This window comes from Zosterops lateralis, assembly GCF_965231275.1.
Source record: "Zosterops lateralis genome assembly, chromosome: 7".
Lineage (NCBI taxonomy): Eukaryota > Metazoa > Chordata > Aves > Passeriformes > Zosteropidae > Zosterops > Zosterops lateralis.
Window position 1 is genome coordinate 8,395,908 of NC_139767.1, and position 16,856 is coordinate 8,412,763.

Consider the following 16,856-nt stretch of genomic DNA (forward strand, 5'->3'; position numbering starts at 1 on the left):
CCTGGGGGAATATTTAGAACAAAATTTTTTAAAAGTTATTATCAGAAGTCTCTTGCTTTATCAAAAAAATCCCCACAAACAAACAAAAAAATAGTAAAACAAGAGTGAGCCTCAAGTACTCAGTTTCCTTCCTTTTCACAAGATAAACAAAGACTTAGCTTTGCATAGTTCTTGCTTGTACATTGCTGTGCAGTAGGAGCTTTTCTGCCAAGCAGATGAGTGAAAACATAATCTCTGAGCCTACATCTACTGCACATTAACCTTTCCAGCTGCACCAGAAGAGCATAACTGGCACAGGCTGGACCTGCTGCTGCACAGGTCTGATAATTTACAGCCTGACAAGTGCAGATACAGGGCTAGAGCTGCTCTGACTGAGCCTGTAATCCTGGAACTCTTCCTTGAGTGTTGTCATCAGATAACTGAATAAAAATGTGCTAGTATCTCCGAAAATATGACATTATGTTAAGCTGCCCACACATGCTTCAAATTGCTTTCCTAAAACAAAATGATTGATGAAAGGTAGGAAGGTGCCTATCTCTTTGTACACGAGGAATGCACTAGGTTTGATGGCTTTACTCCTTAATTCCACAGACAGACATAATTTAACAGGCTGGGGAGTTTATTGTTTTTTAAATACATAAAGATCAAAATAAAAAAAATAACCTTCAGAATAAAAGCCCTCATTACAATGCTGGGAAGTCACCATGACACTTAGTTTCAGAGCTGATTCTGTCCTGCCCCCAGGCACCTTGCCAGTGGAAGAAGTGACTAGATAGTGAGATTTTAGAGTAAGTCTTGATTTCCACATGCATCACTTTGATCGTGAAACTGCAGGCAGAGCTCTCCCATTAGAATCAAGCTATGGGATGTGTGCACAGAAGAACAGGAGGAAGGGCTGACAGAATTCCCACCTGTACATGCCAGGTCAGCAGCAGTGGAGGCTTTTGTAACCTTCTCCATGGCCTCCCACCACCTCCCAGGGCACATTGGGTGTCAAAGGTCAAGGGCTGCTGCTCCATCCTTGTCCCTCCTGGTGGCAGGCGGCTGCTCGGTGTGGGAGAGGCATTTCCCGGGCGTCGTGCTGTCCGCATCGCGCTGTCTGTCTGTCTGTCTTGTTCACTCTCTGAACCTTTTAGGCTCGGAGGGAGTTGAAACGCTTGAAGGAGGAGGCTAGGCGTAAGCATGCTGTGGCAGTCATTTGGGCTTTCTGGCTTGGACTGAAGGTACTTTCTCCAACACTCCAATCTGTCAACGTGATCTCAGTGAAGCGTGGCACACCTTACTAACACTTCATACACAAGCCGTTGTGTGGGCTCACTAGAAGGGATGGTTTTTATCACGTTGTTTAACTTTGTCATGGACTTGGCTGAAAAAGTCGTGAGCTGAAATTGCCTCACTTACAGCAACCTTGAGGCATTGTGGGTGTTTTGTCCTATCAGGAATCTCAGCTTTCAAAAGACAGACAAAAGCCAGATTAAAGGGACTCCATTACAGCTGTTGACTTTAAAAACTGACCTACCTTGGCAAAGGTCCTGTCTGGAAAGATTACAAGGATGTATTTTCTTGTTGTGACCTCTGCTTGTTAGAAAGGGAAGTACGGTCGGAGTGTCTGACTCTCCCTGCTGCTCACAGTAGACCCCTGATCCCAGCGTCAGGGAGGGCACCGTGTAAAGCCAGCGGTCGTGTCCTGTTGCATCCAGCAGCCTTTTTAGGGCCTGGCATTGCACACAGCTACCTGTGGCTTGTGACAGTCATGAATTCCTAGAAAAACGGGGATGCGCAAAAGTGTTTTGTTTTCCGTCCCTTGCTTTCAAGGACTGGTTGGCAAAAGAAAACACATCTGTAATCTGGAAAAATGTAGTTCTGCTCTGTAAATAGACTATGAAAATGGCATCTTCAGATGTTTCAGGTCTGTGCCCAAGTGATTTACATAACACAGTTTTACAGATGCAGTCCTGAAGAACTGCAGAAATCTGAATCTGTTTGGTTTGGCTGGGAGTGACTTCTGCTAATGGGGATGTTGTAGACTACAGAGGCATGAAAGGAACAATTCATTCGATAATGCAGAATAAAGTTCAGCTCTCATATTTTTTTACTTATCCTGACAGTGATGAAATGGGAAAAATAGTTAGAAAACATATAATTATGTATAATACATGTTCATTTGTATTTTTTTAAAAAAATCAATTACAATACATGCATGGAAACCAGAGCTGGAAAATAAAAAGGAGCTGTTTTAAGAAGTCATTCTGCAGATCAGAATCACACTTTAGGTACTACTGCCAAAGTAGGTCTGTTTTTATGATTTTAAATCAAAGATATGTCCCTTCTGAGAACTCAGAGGCCGTTTTATATCAAACAGCAGCATTTAAATGCAAGCTGATGACTCCAAAACTCTGAAGGCACATTACAGCAGGAATATATTTCTGCAGTCTGTGGTGGGGTTTTCAGTGAGTTCACTAAATAGTGTAAGCTACATTTCCAATTTCCATCTCACCTGAAATACACAGATTTTTCTGCATAAGACTACAGTCTGTCATTCCAACATATCACTGTTACTACAGGTAGTTTGAAAGCAAAGTGTTTTCACCCACGACATGTGAAGCTGAAGAATTAAAATTGATTATAATGACAAAGTTTAAGCCATTAAGTTGTGAAGATTTTGTTGTTTAGTTTTGGGGTTTTTTTACTTGTATGCCAAGTAGATTTTAATAGCATTTGTGGTACTTTCCAGATTTAGCCTTTTCTGGAGCAGCTTGCATTTCTCAGTGCTTGCTTTGCAGCTTCCCTGCAGCACCAATAGGATGCGTGGGTCTCTATTAGTCCCTTTCTTCCAAATTAATTTGCACACCTTGCAGCTCGCAAAGAATAATATAAAGCAAGATCATTAAGGAGAATCTATGGTGAGATTTGAGATGATTGTGGTTGGAGTGGCTTTGAGTGTGTTAATTACTGTCCCTGAATAATTAATAAAGGATGTGCTCTAATTATAGAGCACTAAGCCTTGCAGAAAATGAGTGAATAAGAACTTTGATTTTTTTTCCTTATGAAGTGAGGAGGAAAAAAAATATGCACTGAATTTGCATGGAATGATGACAGCTGAATGATGCATCTTAATGTGTATTTAAGCAAAATCTGTTTACCTGTGGGGTGTTTTTTGTCTCCAGATGGTGACAGATTCTTGCGTTACAAATGCTGGTTTATCTTAAAATGCATGGATCACTATGAGGCAGAAGGGGGTGCCAGGGTAAATTTTCCTCTGTAAGATTTTATTCTATGGGTTTCCTTTTATATTCTGGTTACAGAGAAGCCAGCAATACATAGTGAGTTAGCTAACACTAAATTTTGCTCTGGGGTAAATTATGCAAAGCCACGATGTTTTCCCTGGGTTTTACCCAAAACCCATAACAGGTGTGTTGCAGGCTGTGCCAGAGTTTGCAAAAAAATGTGGGGGATGTTTCAGCTGACTTGAGGTGAGCCTGGGTGTTACATAAAACTGCAAACCAGCTGGGCTCTCCCTAAGTGCCTTTTCTGCACTTTGATCTATGCTAATTAGCACTGATAGAAATACAAAAGGCAAAACAAGTACTCTAAAACTTGTGCTGCCAAGTATGTATTAAAAATTAATATCACCTGCAAAAATAATTCTGATATTCACTTTTTAACTTTTTTAAATTTTATAATTTTAAAAAATATAATTTATAATTTAAATTTATAATTTAAAATTTCAAATAAATTTTGGGAGCAAGTATCAAACTTGCTGACATTAAGCAACCTTTGTGTTGATTCTCTGCTCTTACCAAGCACCAAAATCTTATTTTTCATTTGGAATGAAGACTGCTTGTGTGAAAAGAATTTTTTCATGCAGAAGTCTGCTCTGAAAAAGAAATCACCTTTTTAGTAAAGCAAATTCTGTGTATGAAGAATTTTAAAGGAGAAAAATCTGAAAATCTTGCCAGTTAACTCTGTAATTAACATCAAATCAGTGTCACTTCTGACACAAGAAAATTGTATTGGCACTGGTGATGCCTCACTTTTTCCAGTCCAGCTTTATGCAAAAACCTATTGAGAATAGATTTATGCTGTGAATTCGACAATATTTGAATAATTTGTCTATTTGGAGAGAAGTATTTTAAATTCCTCAATAAGTTTGCAAATAATTGCACTCAGGTCGGCTGAGGTATATTTCAGACATCATGGTCCATGGTCTGCTTCACATAATTTTAAGTGTGACCTGGTGATGTTCCTGTTTCAGGGAACCCTTGCATGTATGTATGCTTGTTTTAATGTTTTCTACCATAGAGCTTGTTAAAAAAAAGTACCTGTGCAAACAAATTAATTCTTTATATTCATTTTGAGGGTTTGTTTAACTTTTCAGGTCCGTAGAGAGTACAGGAAATTCTTCAGAGCCAATGCTGGAAGAAAAATTTATGAATTTACCCTGCAGAGACTTGTATGTATATATCTGTACAAAGCACACATACACTTTCTGTGTTTTAAGTTTTTATTTTCTATCAAATGTGACAGTTGTGTTATGATAGTCTTTGTAAGGAAATGTCCAGGCACATGGAAAAGTGACAAATTAATATTCTGATATTGCGAAGAAAGGATAGTGATAATGTTTGAAGGTGTAGCAATGGTACAAAGTATTTGCCACATTTCTGTGATACCTAAATCTGCATTTCTCAATATACCTGGCTTTAAAAATCCATATTCTGGTTTATGAGAGGTGGGAGTTGCAGTTTGGTAACTGTGCTTTTTAATCACAGAGCATCTGCTTTTCCTTGCATACTTCAATAACTCTGATATTTGAACAGTAATAAAACATCTTGCTTCAATTTTATCACAGATGCAAAAATACTTCTTGGAAATGAAGAATAAGATGCCTTCTTTATCACCAATAGATAAAAACTGGCCAGCGAGGCCTTACCTTTTCTTGGATTCAACTCACAAGGAACTAAAGAGGATTTTCCATTTGTGGAGGGTAGGACACATTCTGGTCCAGTCTGTGCAGAGCTTCTTCCCATAATTTTCAACAGTTTTGTTCACCAAGGGTCTATTTTTAGGATGTATTTCCTTTGATTCCAGCCAGGATAATTTTATTTCTTTGGAAGGAGTGTGCTTTTTGAGCATTGCCTTTGGCTTGCAAGGGATATAACTACCCTGGCTACTCCTTTCTGGGGCTAGGGAGAGAGGTTTGCTTCCTGCCATCAGCCTGTTAATTAGTAGCTTGTAATACTTGTGTCCATGGCCAGGACTTAGACCAAGGTTGGAAGTGCTGGGTGGAATTTTTGACTTATGAGCTGTGGTTAGCTAAAATTTGTTTTGGATCTTTGGACAGAGAGAAGGGTGAGAGGATCTGTACAAGTGCTGGTGGGACGTTTTACTGATCTTGTGGGCTGTGTTTTCTCTGTGAATTGTCAAGGAACAGTTTTTCTTCTGAGCCTGCAACACTCACCCTCTCAGCTGTGTTTTTTCTCTCTGCCTACATAAACTTCCAAAATTGTGGAACTGTATTTATGTTTCTGTGAACCTTTTTAGCACCCTCTTCCAATGAATGGTATCTCACAGATTAAGCTCACATTTGAGTGCGGGAGATGTTTTATATATCGTTATATATGTATATGTAAAACAGGAGATGTTCTATATATCATTTCTGGTGTAATTCAGAAGTATCTAGAATGGGTGAGGAGAAAAACACCTCTCCTGTTTGTTATCAGTGGCATGTAGGATGGAGCTGAATCACTCCAGAAGCATACAAAGAATGTGCATCTTGAGCAATGAGCAAACATTAGTCTGTGGTGATGTGAGATTGGGAAAGATAATTTTATGGTTTGTTTAATATATCCTGTTTTGTAGTGTAAAAAGTACAGAGATCAGTTCACAGATCAGCAGAAGCTTATATATGAAGAAAAACTGGAAGCAAGTGAACTTTTCAAAGACAAGAAGGCTTTATATCCAGCCAGGTAATGACTGATTCTGCTGCTTTCAGTGTGCAAGAAATTCAATATCCTTACATAGATTTGGGAAACTAAGCAAGATTTTGCTTTTTATCTTTAGCAGGAAAGTGCATTTTCCTTGTTTGGCAACATCCCTCATCATTTGCCTTTACCATTCTGAAAACTGACCTCAGTTAGGAGCAAACTTAGATGCTGTTACAGCCCCAGTTCTGTGGTAGCAAGAGCTTCTGTCCAGAATCTGTGGTGGTTTGTTGTTCTGACCCCCCATGACCTGCTCACACCGTACAAGTTTGGGGAACTTGCAGAAGGGAACAACTTTCACCCTTTCCCCTCATTCCCATCAGGCTGTTTCCTGCAATAACAGAGTTGGAGTGAGCTGGCAGACTCTAAGTGACAATGTCACTCAGTCCCAGATGAGCTGTGCTGGGGAGCTCTCCTGTGTTCAGATGTAGCACCTTCACCACAGTGCTCTAAGACTGGGTAATTTAAGAATTAGATACTCTGGTGCATATGTTTTTGTACGGATACTTAAAAGAAATTTCTATTTTAGAATAATTGTAGAATATTTTTGTGGGTTTCTTTTTCTTCTTTTAATAATGTGAAATCTCTGCAGATAAGTTTTTTGGTTTCTCAGATTATTGAGTTCTTTAAAGCTGACAGATTCTTGTCATTGCTATCTGTAGAGCCAGCATTATTGAAGAAAGTGCACTAGTATCTAATTTTATTTAAGGAATATACTTCTTCTGGTATGCAATAAAACTGACAAAACAGAGATATGATGTCCTTGAAATAAGTTGGCTTACACTTTTTAAGTGAATATGAGCTTATAAATTTTTTTCCTTGAAAACAACCATCTTGTCCACCTCAAGAGAGTTTTCTCTTGGAAGCTGTAGTTTGAGCTGAGCAGGAACAAATCGAATGAAAAGCAAGGTTCAGCAGAGGGAGGAACAGGAATCTGCAAGAGTTTATGAGAACAATTCCATGCATGGACAAGCTCTGCTAGTTTGTTTGTGTGTTTCTCTGGTTTTGTTTCATGTCATTATTTTTATTGAGACATTTCCTGTTTTCCTGTAATGGGCTCAGTATACATTTCTCTTTTTTCCCTTCAGTAGATCACTTACTTAATGGCAACATATGCTAGCTTGTGGTTTGTTCCTTATTTGCTTTGGGATGTCTTTTTATGCTGCTGAGAAAAGAGAAAGATGGTTCTTTTGGGCTTTTCCTGTGAGCAAGCAGGTTTTTTAGGTTTTAGTCAGTATGCATCTGTTCAGCACAGAGCTCCTTGGGAAGGAAGGAATTCTATTTATATCCCTGGTTTGGTACTTTTTACACCAAAGCTGAACAATGAAATAACATACAGCAAAATACACACACACACACTATATATATATATATATATATATATATATATATATACACACACACACACACACACACACAAGAGTCATTTTTATGCAAGACATTTAAGTGGTGTATGTGATAGAGGAACTGCTGATTCATTTCAGTTTTAGCTATAACTTGTCATTGTTTGATCATGGATGGAGTCCACATGGAATCTACTTTTTTGATGACTATAGTTTCATAATGCTAATTAATAAAAACCAAAAAACCCCAAAGCTCCAACATGGTGGAAAGTTGGAATGCTTTCCCTACCCTGCATTTATTTAGAAATGTTCCCATCTCTTTTTGTCTGGTATTCAGAGCTGATTAGCTCCTACTGTTGTTTTGTTGGTTTGGTTTTTTTTTAATCAGCCTAAGGGTAGAGAAAATTACTGTATAAAGTTTCTGATTAATTTGTATGATAGTAATTCATAGGATGTGGCTAATTTTCTGTCTGTAGTATAATTATTTAAGGAGAGAGAGGGACTTGTGGGTACTAAAATTCCAATACCCTTTCTCTTCTTTCCCATCTCTCTGTGTGCCAGAGATGCAATTGCAAAGGCAGTGCTGTTCCACATAATGTGTTGGTTTCTCTTGGGCTCCAGCCTTGGCAAAGCTTTGCGTTAATGCTTTGACTGTAGTTAAATCACCATTTTTAAAGTGACTTCCAAACAAAGCAAGCAGCGACTATCCATCAGTTCTTGGCCTGTATTGAAGCCCTTATTTTAACACCCTGAAGTGTATATAGATGGGGGAATTTGCAAGTGCAGCAGATCTTGACAAGGAGCTGCTACATGTTTGACAAACAGCAGCAGATCTTGAAGGCAAGTTCATGTCTGTCACTGAAGTCCAGCCTGTCAGTATCAATAGTGTGTCAGTCCTACTGAGGTTTTATTTTCTATTTTCCCAGAGACTCTTACTGGGTGATACCAAATCACAGTTGACTGCATATGCAAGGATGTTCATGTGTCTGATAGCCAAAGCAATTTAATTGGAAAATGCTTCCAGAGCAAGGAAAATCCCCATCCTAGTCTGTCTTTGGTGATAACTTTCTCCTCATTCACCATGACTGAAAATTATATTTGATACATCTCCTCATGAGGTGTCAGGTCTGCTCGTTCCCTGAGGTTCATGTTTGACCTGTGTTTCCTTTGCCTTTCCTTCGGGCAGTGTTGGGCAGCCATTCCAAGGGGCTTACCTGGAGATCAGCGAGAACCCCAAGTACAAAAAGCTCAAAGATGCTGTGGATGAGAAGATCATTATTGCAGAAGTTGTGAATAAGATCAATAGAGCCAATGGGAAGGTAATCACATGGATTTGATTTATCCAGAAGGGTAGATAATTTTTGTTATAAATACATTGAAAGCAAGACTTGTAATAGTCTGAGGATTTTTTAAATAATGCATGTTTTTTAGGGCAAGACTGGAAATGCTGGTTTTATGTAACTTGGTGATTTTAAATGTCTCTTTTAAATTTACATAAAGATTAATAAAATCTTGTTTTTGTAGTTTCCAGTGACTTTTTCAAACAAAAAAAGTATCTCATCAACTCATAACAGACTGTATTGTCACAACTAAATGTAGTTTCTGTACTCAGCTACGATCTTCTATTTGCCAATTAAATAAACATTTAGAGAATATCTTATTCAAGTATTTAGAAAATTTAACTTTTGAAAGTCCACGCTGTCAGTCAAGCTTCTGATTATCACAATTTATTATCTTTTAAAATTATGAGTGACATACTGTACTAGCTTTGCCTGTCTTCCAAAGCTCTTTGGAATGAAGAGGCAAGCTTCTTGTCTCATTTGAATAAAGTTGCTAAATATGGTGGGTACCTTTTTATTCTGCCAACATAGAACACATTTTGCATTTAAATTATACTTATTAAAACAGGAAGTATTATTCTGCCTTAGTAAACTTAATTGCTTTCCCCATATCTGTCTAAATATTAGAAGTAGTAGATCTCAACTTCTCAAATGTAGATGCCATTTATGCATTTGTAGGAGTGAAATTAGGTTGTCCGTTGTTGATGCCAAGTTAATTTTCTGGTTTATAAGAAACTAATTAAATGAAGACAATATCTTTCCTGTACTTGCATAGGCTACAGCTCTCAGGATTAAAAAAAAAAAAAAAAAAAAAGAAAAAAAAGATGGTTCTATGTGCTTCAGGCAGTTACTTCTTAATTCTAATAAAGATTTTATTCTTTAAAAGGTTACAGGAGAAAAATCTGTATGTGGATGAAGTTCTCATTTCTTTTTCTTACTATTTTCTAAGACAAATTTAAGAAATACATTTCATGCTTTAAAAATATTTGTCTTTTGAAAATATGCTTATCCTCCTAAAGGATAATTCCAATAGATAAAGGGAGGAGAACATAACTCTGAAGAGTACTTAAGTGACTTGTGTGGCTCTGCATCATAGTTTTGGTGAATAATGATCAATATAGAAGAGACTTAGTGTGTGATGATTTTCCTGGAGATTTAAAGAGCATGAGAAATGAGGTTATCCTGATTTGCATAGTTTCGAAGTTTCACTTTCCGAATTTTACAGCTGTAAGCCAGTAATTAAAGGAACTGTTTATACCTAGGCATATGTGCCAAAATGAGCTAAGCTTCTCAGTCTATAATTAGACACATAAATAAATTTGACCTGATTTTAACTGATCTGCAGCTTTTACTGAACATTTGCTAATGTGGGCCAAACTTTTTAACTCTGTGAACTCCTTGGAGTCTTAGTAGATGCTCAATGGAAACCAGTTCTCTCCTCATGTAGACAATGACCTGCATTTTTGCATTTTCACAGGCTGCATCCAGGATTTTCCTATTAACCAAAAATAATGTTCTTCTTGCGGATCAAAAATCTGGGACTATCAAGTCAGAGGTTCCACTGGGAGATGTGACCAAAGTGTCCATGAGCTCCCAAAATGATGGATTCTTTGCTGTGCACCTCAAGGAGGTTGGTTACCACTCCACCACACAATAATATGACAGTTTTAAATGCAGTGATGTAAAACCTGTTTGTTAATTATCTTGTATTAAACCGTAGAGGTTAGCTTGTGGGCTTAGAAACTTATTCAACTTTGCCATAGCTGAAAAAACCTTTGATTTAAAGCTACTGAAGCTAAATGAGAACAGTTTATTTACATTATGAATGATCATTTAACTGTGAAAATCAGACTTCATGTTTCACTGCAGTCTCTTCTGGATCAGAGTTTTCCACTTGTAATATAGTTCAGGTACCTTGTGCCAGTGTTTTCCTAACATACACTGGTAGAGTATTTCTCTCTTCTTTATGGGATGCCAAGAAGTCCACATTGAGGCACAGTTAATTTGTCACTCAGTTCTAAAGAAGTTAGCTCAGTGCTATATTTGCCTCACTGCACTGTAACCATTGCTCTGTTAAAATCATTAAGCTGGCATCTGTATTCTAGCCTAAATGGATTCAAAGACTCATTTATACTTTGTGTCTTTTCATACTCACTGCCATCATCCTAATCCTGGTGTTGGTAATTTGCTTTTGCTTCTTTTCTGCAAGTATTAGAAGCTTGCTATGGTGTATCCAGACAAGGGATACAGAAACACTACAGTTTTGTAGGAAAGTAAAGATGACCCTCCTTTAGGGCCAGAGGGGATTTTTTTTTTAACCTTTTTTGTAGATTTGTAGATTATTTGTAGATTTGTAAATTATTTGGGTGCAAATGGTATTTTCAGCCTATACACTGCACTGCAATCCCTATTTAATTTACAAGACAGAAGATTTTTGTTTCCTTGAACTGGCATGAGAAAACTCCTTGTAAACCCTCCTTCTTGGTTGCCATGTAATGAAACTCAAGGTTTTGGTAGTCCTAACTGCTTTCCTTCCTGTTTCAGGGCTCAGAAGCTGCCAGTAAAGGAGATTTCCTGCTCAGCAGCGATCACCTTATTGAAATGGCCACTAAACTCTACCGCACTACTCTCAGCCAAACCAAACAGAAGCTCAACATTGAGATATCTGATGAGTACGTTTCTTGTTTGCTTAAGAGTACATCTGCTTCAATGCTGCATGCTAAAAAGTCAAGCATCTAGTGTCAGAATAACAAAACACTGTTGTGTAGCTAATACTTCTTTTCTCTTGACGGAATACTTGTAAAGAAGGATCCAGTTTTCAGTGTGCCCTCGTTTATAGTATTCATTTTGGCTCTTGTGTGCTTGAAAGTCATTACAGAAAATGTGCTTTTGTTAAAGTAGTTTCAAATAGGGCTGTGAAGCAGAATTGCTGCTGTAGAAATAATCAAGAGTTACTACAAGAGAACAGTTTTGCACATGACTGAAAAGTTCACAGATTACTATGAGATATTTATAGATTAGAGTGGACACTACGTGCCAAGTTCTTCTGAAAACAACCCCAAAAGAATACAAAGCCTCTCTCCAATCCAATGTAGGTTTATGAAGCTATATTTTCTCTCTTGTGAAGGTGTAACAACCTATAATTTTTGGGGGCTTTTTGGTTGTTAAAAAGCTTTGTTTGATGAAAAGTTTGCATCTCAAAATAGTCTTTCTTTCTGCTTGGTGCAGTTTCACATTTTGGCCTTAAATAAGGACTGCCCTTGTGGTTTTTTTAGCTATGGAATAAAGGCGTTCGTGAGTGTGTGTGTGACTCCTGAAGTTTGCTGAGTAAGAGTCTCCCACTTAGTCCACCGTTGTCATGTGCCACTTTTGTTCTGTGATGTGGCCCCTCTTTTCAGTAATGTTGATTTTATGGGTTTATTCACTTTGAATAAAGAAGAAAATTTGTAACCCTTTAAGCAGTGAAGTAAATTTCCTGTAGGCAAAAACTGGACTTTTTGATCTGGCTGTACCATACTGCATGTGTTCTAGAGTCATGGTAGTAGTGAGTACAGTTTGTATCTGCTCAGATTTGAGGATTTATTAAAAGGCTGATTTTGCTCTTTCCTTGAGAATAAAATCTGCCATTTTCCTTTGTTCTGTTACCAGATGTCATTTAATTCACTCAAGAGTGTGTTTTTTTTTAGTCTCTAAAAGTGTGGCTCTCCCCAGTAAATTTCTAGTTTAAGGGGGGCTACAGAGGAATAAACTACTAAAGCAGAGTTTAAGCATGCATTGCACTAGTCTGGACTGCCTGCTTGTCTTAGGTCTGGAAAACACCCTGTTTTCAGGGAGTCCTGCTCTTTGGGATGTGACTTTTTTTTCTTCTCTTGCAGATTAAAAACATTCATGTGTGTGTATTGCTACTGAGTTTATCCAGACTAAATAATTTAAAGCTGTTTGCAGTCCTTTCTCTGCTGATGGTGAAGCAGGAGTCCTCTCCCTGCTAGAGTTTAGACACAAGCACAACTAGGGATTGAGGAGAAATCCCTCGTTTCTCCTAGGGATTTCTAGGAGACTACTCTGCTTTTTGGGAAGAGGACTGATGTAAGAATGCTGTTGATGCAGGGCTGTGTTTAGGAGGAGACACACCATTCACATGCATAACATTGGAACAGTGTGTGTAGGAAAATGCAGCGTTGATGATGAGACAAAGGCTGTAAGAGCTGTGCACATTTTTGGGGTGCCTGCCTGGCTGGGAGTGCTGAGCAGGCTCTGAGTGCCTGGGCTGTGCAGCAGGGAAGCAGGACTGAAGGGCAGCTCGGCTCAGCAGAGGCCACTTCCTCCCCTGAGCTCTGCCGTCAGCTTGATTTGTGGTTTCCGGCTGCAGAGCAAATTCTTTGAAGTTTTTGGCCTTTGCTGGAGGACTTTTTAAGGATGCTAAAAGGGAAAATCGACTGTATTACAAAGGACTTTTTAGGTCAGCAAGCACTGCATGTGAGCCAAGAGGCAGCACTGCCTTGCTTATTGCTTTTAATCTCACTATCCAGATCCGTGAGAGGTTTGAGGCTCCTCAGGAGCATGTTGGTTTTTTGTGATGGTGGGGTTTTTTTAAAGGCAATTCTCCACATTCAGTGAAGTTTCCCTTCCAGTAAAAAGTGAAGAGTCAAATCCAGATTAATTTACCCTGAACTGTAGAAAATGTCTAAATTTGGAGATTGCTGGGCAGGAAGTGAATTTTCCCAGTTGCCGAGCAGGGGGCTATAAAGGCTAACTAAGGATTAGACATTTGAGAGCTGCTAAAATACCAGATGTACTAAATTAAGCATAAATCAGAAGAAGAGAACTCCTGATGTTGCTACAGAAGTATTGAGCTTCCATGAAAACAGAGAAATCCCTTTGGTGGACAGTGAAGTAGTTGGAAATAGTATTCACTGCATTTCTGGTACATGAGAAATTCTGTTTCAAACAGCTTTTTTTCTAAAGGAATAGCAAACTAACTTGTAAAATGTCCACAGTTATAGGCAAAAAGCAATAATTCAGATATACAACCAGAAGGAGTTTCTAGCCGTACCATAACCTATGGCTTTTTTTATTTATTCCTCAACTCTTTATTATTATTAATACAGAGCTGAAAATGGTGGTTTTTGGAGTGATGCTTAGAACCAACAGGAAAAGACTTCTGCTTCTCACATGTCTTTGTTTGTTTGTTTTTCTTCTCCGCACTTAACTAAATTTTTACTATTCCCTCTCATAGGTTCCTGGTCCAGTTCAAACAAGACAAAGTGTGTGTGAAGTTCATACAAGGCAGCCAGAAAAACGGCAACATCCCAACTTGCAAGCGAAAAAACAATCGGCTTCTCGAAGTGGCTGTCCCTTAACTGCAGCTGGTGACTCTCCCTTTCATGGACTTGTTTCTTTGTAATAGTGCAATTTTAGTGGTTTGGTTTTGCTATTTTTATCCCTTTCTGGAGCTGTTGATGGCTAATAGCTTTAAAAACCCTTGGCAAAACATTTGATCGATCGACTTTGAAATCTTTTTTGCTCATGCCGGAGTTTTAACCCTCAAAACGCAAATTTTTATCCAGTGAGGCATTTTTTACCAGCTGGCACATATCTGTCATACAACCAATCATTCTCTTCGTTTAGCAGCCGTATTTTAGTGCAGCATATCATAAACCCACATATTAATGATAATTTACTCATATTCCTTAGTGTAGAGATCTGCTTAACAGGAATTACACATGGCCTTGGTGCTGGCTGGATACTGTGTCCTTTTATCCCAAGCTGTCCAGGTGTCTGGCAGGCTCCTCATGTCCCATCCCTGTCCAGACCAGTACAGCAGAGGCTGATAAAACAACTCCTGTAGCTCACACTAGGACCTATGTAACTCAACCCTTTCATCAGCACAGCACAGAGACATCTAATTCTGCAAAATAGAAGGAATAGATGATTGCACAAGCAGCTACATGCATAATTTTGTAGTGAAACATGCAGAAATTTCGAAACAGCATTTTTAATTAGGTCAGATGTTTTTAATGGCTATAAAGTAGAGATCAGCAGAATTAAAGAAGCTTTTTTTTTTTTTCACAGAAGCTATAAAGTTCAAGGCATATTTTCTGTTCTGCTATTCTTCTTTTAAATTATAAGTTAAGATTAGAGCCTGAAAAATGCAATAGTATTCATAACACAAGTAAATGCTAGTTATTTAAACAGTTATCAAGTGAAAGGTTTGAGCCTTTCTTTTAAATATTGGCATGTACAATGTGCAATAAAACATACGTGACATTTTGTGAGATTATTTATAATACACTTTTGTGTGGAAGAGAGAGGATTGGTGCAGACTGCATAGACAATGTAGGGGTTAAAATAGATCTGTGTTGTTAATTTGCAGTTTTTAGAGTGTACACTACAGTTGTCAATTTGGGAAGAATACTTAGAATTAAAAAAAGAAGAAAAATCCTTAATTTGAGGGTCTGTATATAAATTGGTATTATGGTAATAAAACTGTTCTAATTCTGTGCTGTTTGGTATTGCTATGTTATAACCATATTTTTGTACTCCAAACTATTTTATATAACTCGTGTGCCTGATGTAAAATGCGTGCACAGAAAATACAATCAAGGGCCGCATTATAAACCCTCAGTGTAACTGATTGCACTTAATCTTTTGTAAGCCAGAAGCATTAGCTGAAATCCTTGAGAGGAGAGATGGATTTCCAGAGGGAAGGAACTGCTCACGTGAAGGGTTTGTGGGACGTGACTGTGATCTGTCGATGCGAGGACAGCGGAGAGAGCACGTTGTATCTTTGCAGTCTGATACAGGACAGAGTAAGACCCTGGCTATCTGATGTGCAGTGCTGGAAGCCCAAGCATTAATAAAAGAAAGAGAAAGAAAAGTTCAGAGTCTCCTTCCTCTCCCGGTGGTGATGTGAGGCAGAGCTCACGGCTGTGAAGGCTCCTCTGGGTAGTTCAATGTTTAAACAGTGTTTACTGTAATAGGTGTTCAAGTGCTAATGGTTATCAGTCTGAAAAATACAGCTGGTTTGGGTTACACCACGCTCTGCTTTGGGGTTAAATGATTTTTCTATGATTTGGATACAAAGCAATTGTTTTTAACAGGCTGCTTCAGTGTTGCTGTTAAAAGTCCATGTATGTGACCTTGAAAGGTGGGAGTAATCAAAAGATGTATTTCCCAAACTGACAAAAAAGCTGCCTCTTCTTCATAATTGTAGCTCAAACCCTTCTTCTAATAAATGAGTCAGGTTAATAGTTTAATGAAATTTAAATAGTTTTACATGTATTGTAATTTTAGATGCTTGCAAAGGAAATTTTAGAATCGATTTGTGATGCAAAGTTATGGTACTTGAAAGGAATTATTCCATTGCCTTAAGAAGACAGCACATAATAATGACAATGTGGCATTTAAAACTTCTAAATCCTGTATTAGAATTTCTGCTTGGGGATGATTGGAGAGTTCATAAAACTTCACTCTCTTGGAAACCTTACAGTATGAACCACACAGAGAAAATTAATAAAAAAGCAAGGAAAACAAACATTTGAAATCTGATGTAATTCTGTAGTTGCTTGCAGGTAAGAAATGGGAGAGTTTGGATTAAGAACATCTGGATATTTGGCCCATGAAACTAGGGTATTACAGGATAATATTTAGGATATTCGTCCCATCCCAGCCAGCTCCAGCACATCCCTTTTATTTTTTTTACCTTTGCAGCAAGTCACAGTAGCCATACCTGCAAAAGACTTGGAAGAGGGACAAACTCTCACCTTGGTTTCCTTTCTTTTTCTGGACTTCTACAATTTCTACCTTGCACATTAGCTGGTACTTTGTGACAATTATCTTTTGACTCTTAAGTGCTTCTCAATGTACAGAACAAGTTTTGCTGAACATGAATTACTAGATATTACTAGGAGAGCCATGGTATCTTGATGTTTAGATTTAAGTATCTTGGATGTTGAAAATAAAAATGCAAGGTCACCTAACCACCTAGCTTTTTTTTCCCCTTTTCTTCTGTTTTCTTTTATAACTGTCTATCAAATGGAGTTGTAAAGAGAAGAGTATTCCTCCTATGGTGCTAACCTTACTTTTGCATCCTTTGACTTTGTAAATGCTGTTCTTTCATCTCAAAGCTGGGGCAACGATCATTAAGAAAAAAATTGATGCATGATGCTTTCTAGAATCAAATAAAATTCTGT

At 38.1% G+C, this 16,856-nt stretch overlaps 1 protein-coding gene across 4 annotated transcripts in view; it reads left to right on the forward strand.

Annotated features, from left to right (window-relative positions):
• Positions 1–15,164, forward strand: part of MYO1B (myosin IB) — a 184,672-nt gene extending 169,508 nt beyond the window's left edge. For 3 of the 4 annotated variants that reach the window (XM_083865155.1, XM_083865157.1, XM_083865154.1), the window contains 8 exons: positions 1,137–1,223; positions 4,379–4,453; positions 4,850–4,984; positions 5,860–5,966; positions 8,511–8,643; positions 10,142–10,294; positions 11,209–11,336; positions 13,901–15,164. In XM_083865155.1, the coding sequence (XP_083721281.1) occupies positions 1,137–1,223; positions 4,379–4,453; positions 4,850–4,984; positions 5,860–5,966; positions 8,511–8,643; positions 10,142–10,294; positions 11,209–11,336; positions 13,901–14,024 (942 nt within the window). In that variant the 3' untranslated portion in view covers positions 14,025–15,164. The remainder of the gene's footprint in view (positions 1–1,136; positions 1,224–4,378; positions 4,454–4,849; positions 4,985–5,859; positions 5,967–8,510; positions 8,644–10,141; positions 10,295–11,208; positions 11,337–13,900) is intronic. The other variant, XM_083865156.1, reaches the window with a different exon arrangement.
• The last annotated feature ends 1,692 nt before the right edge of the window (positions 15,165–16,856 follow it).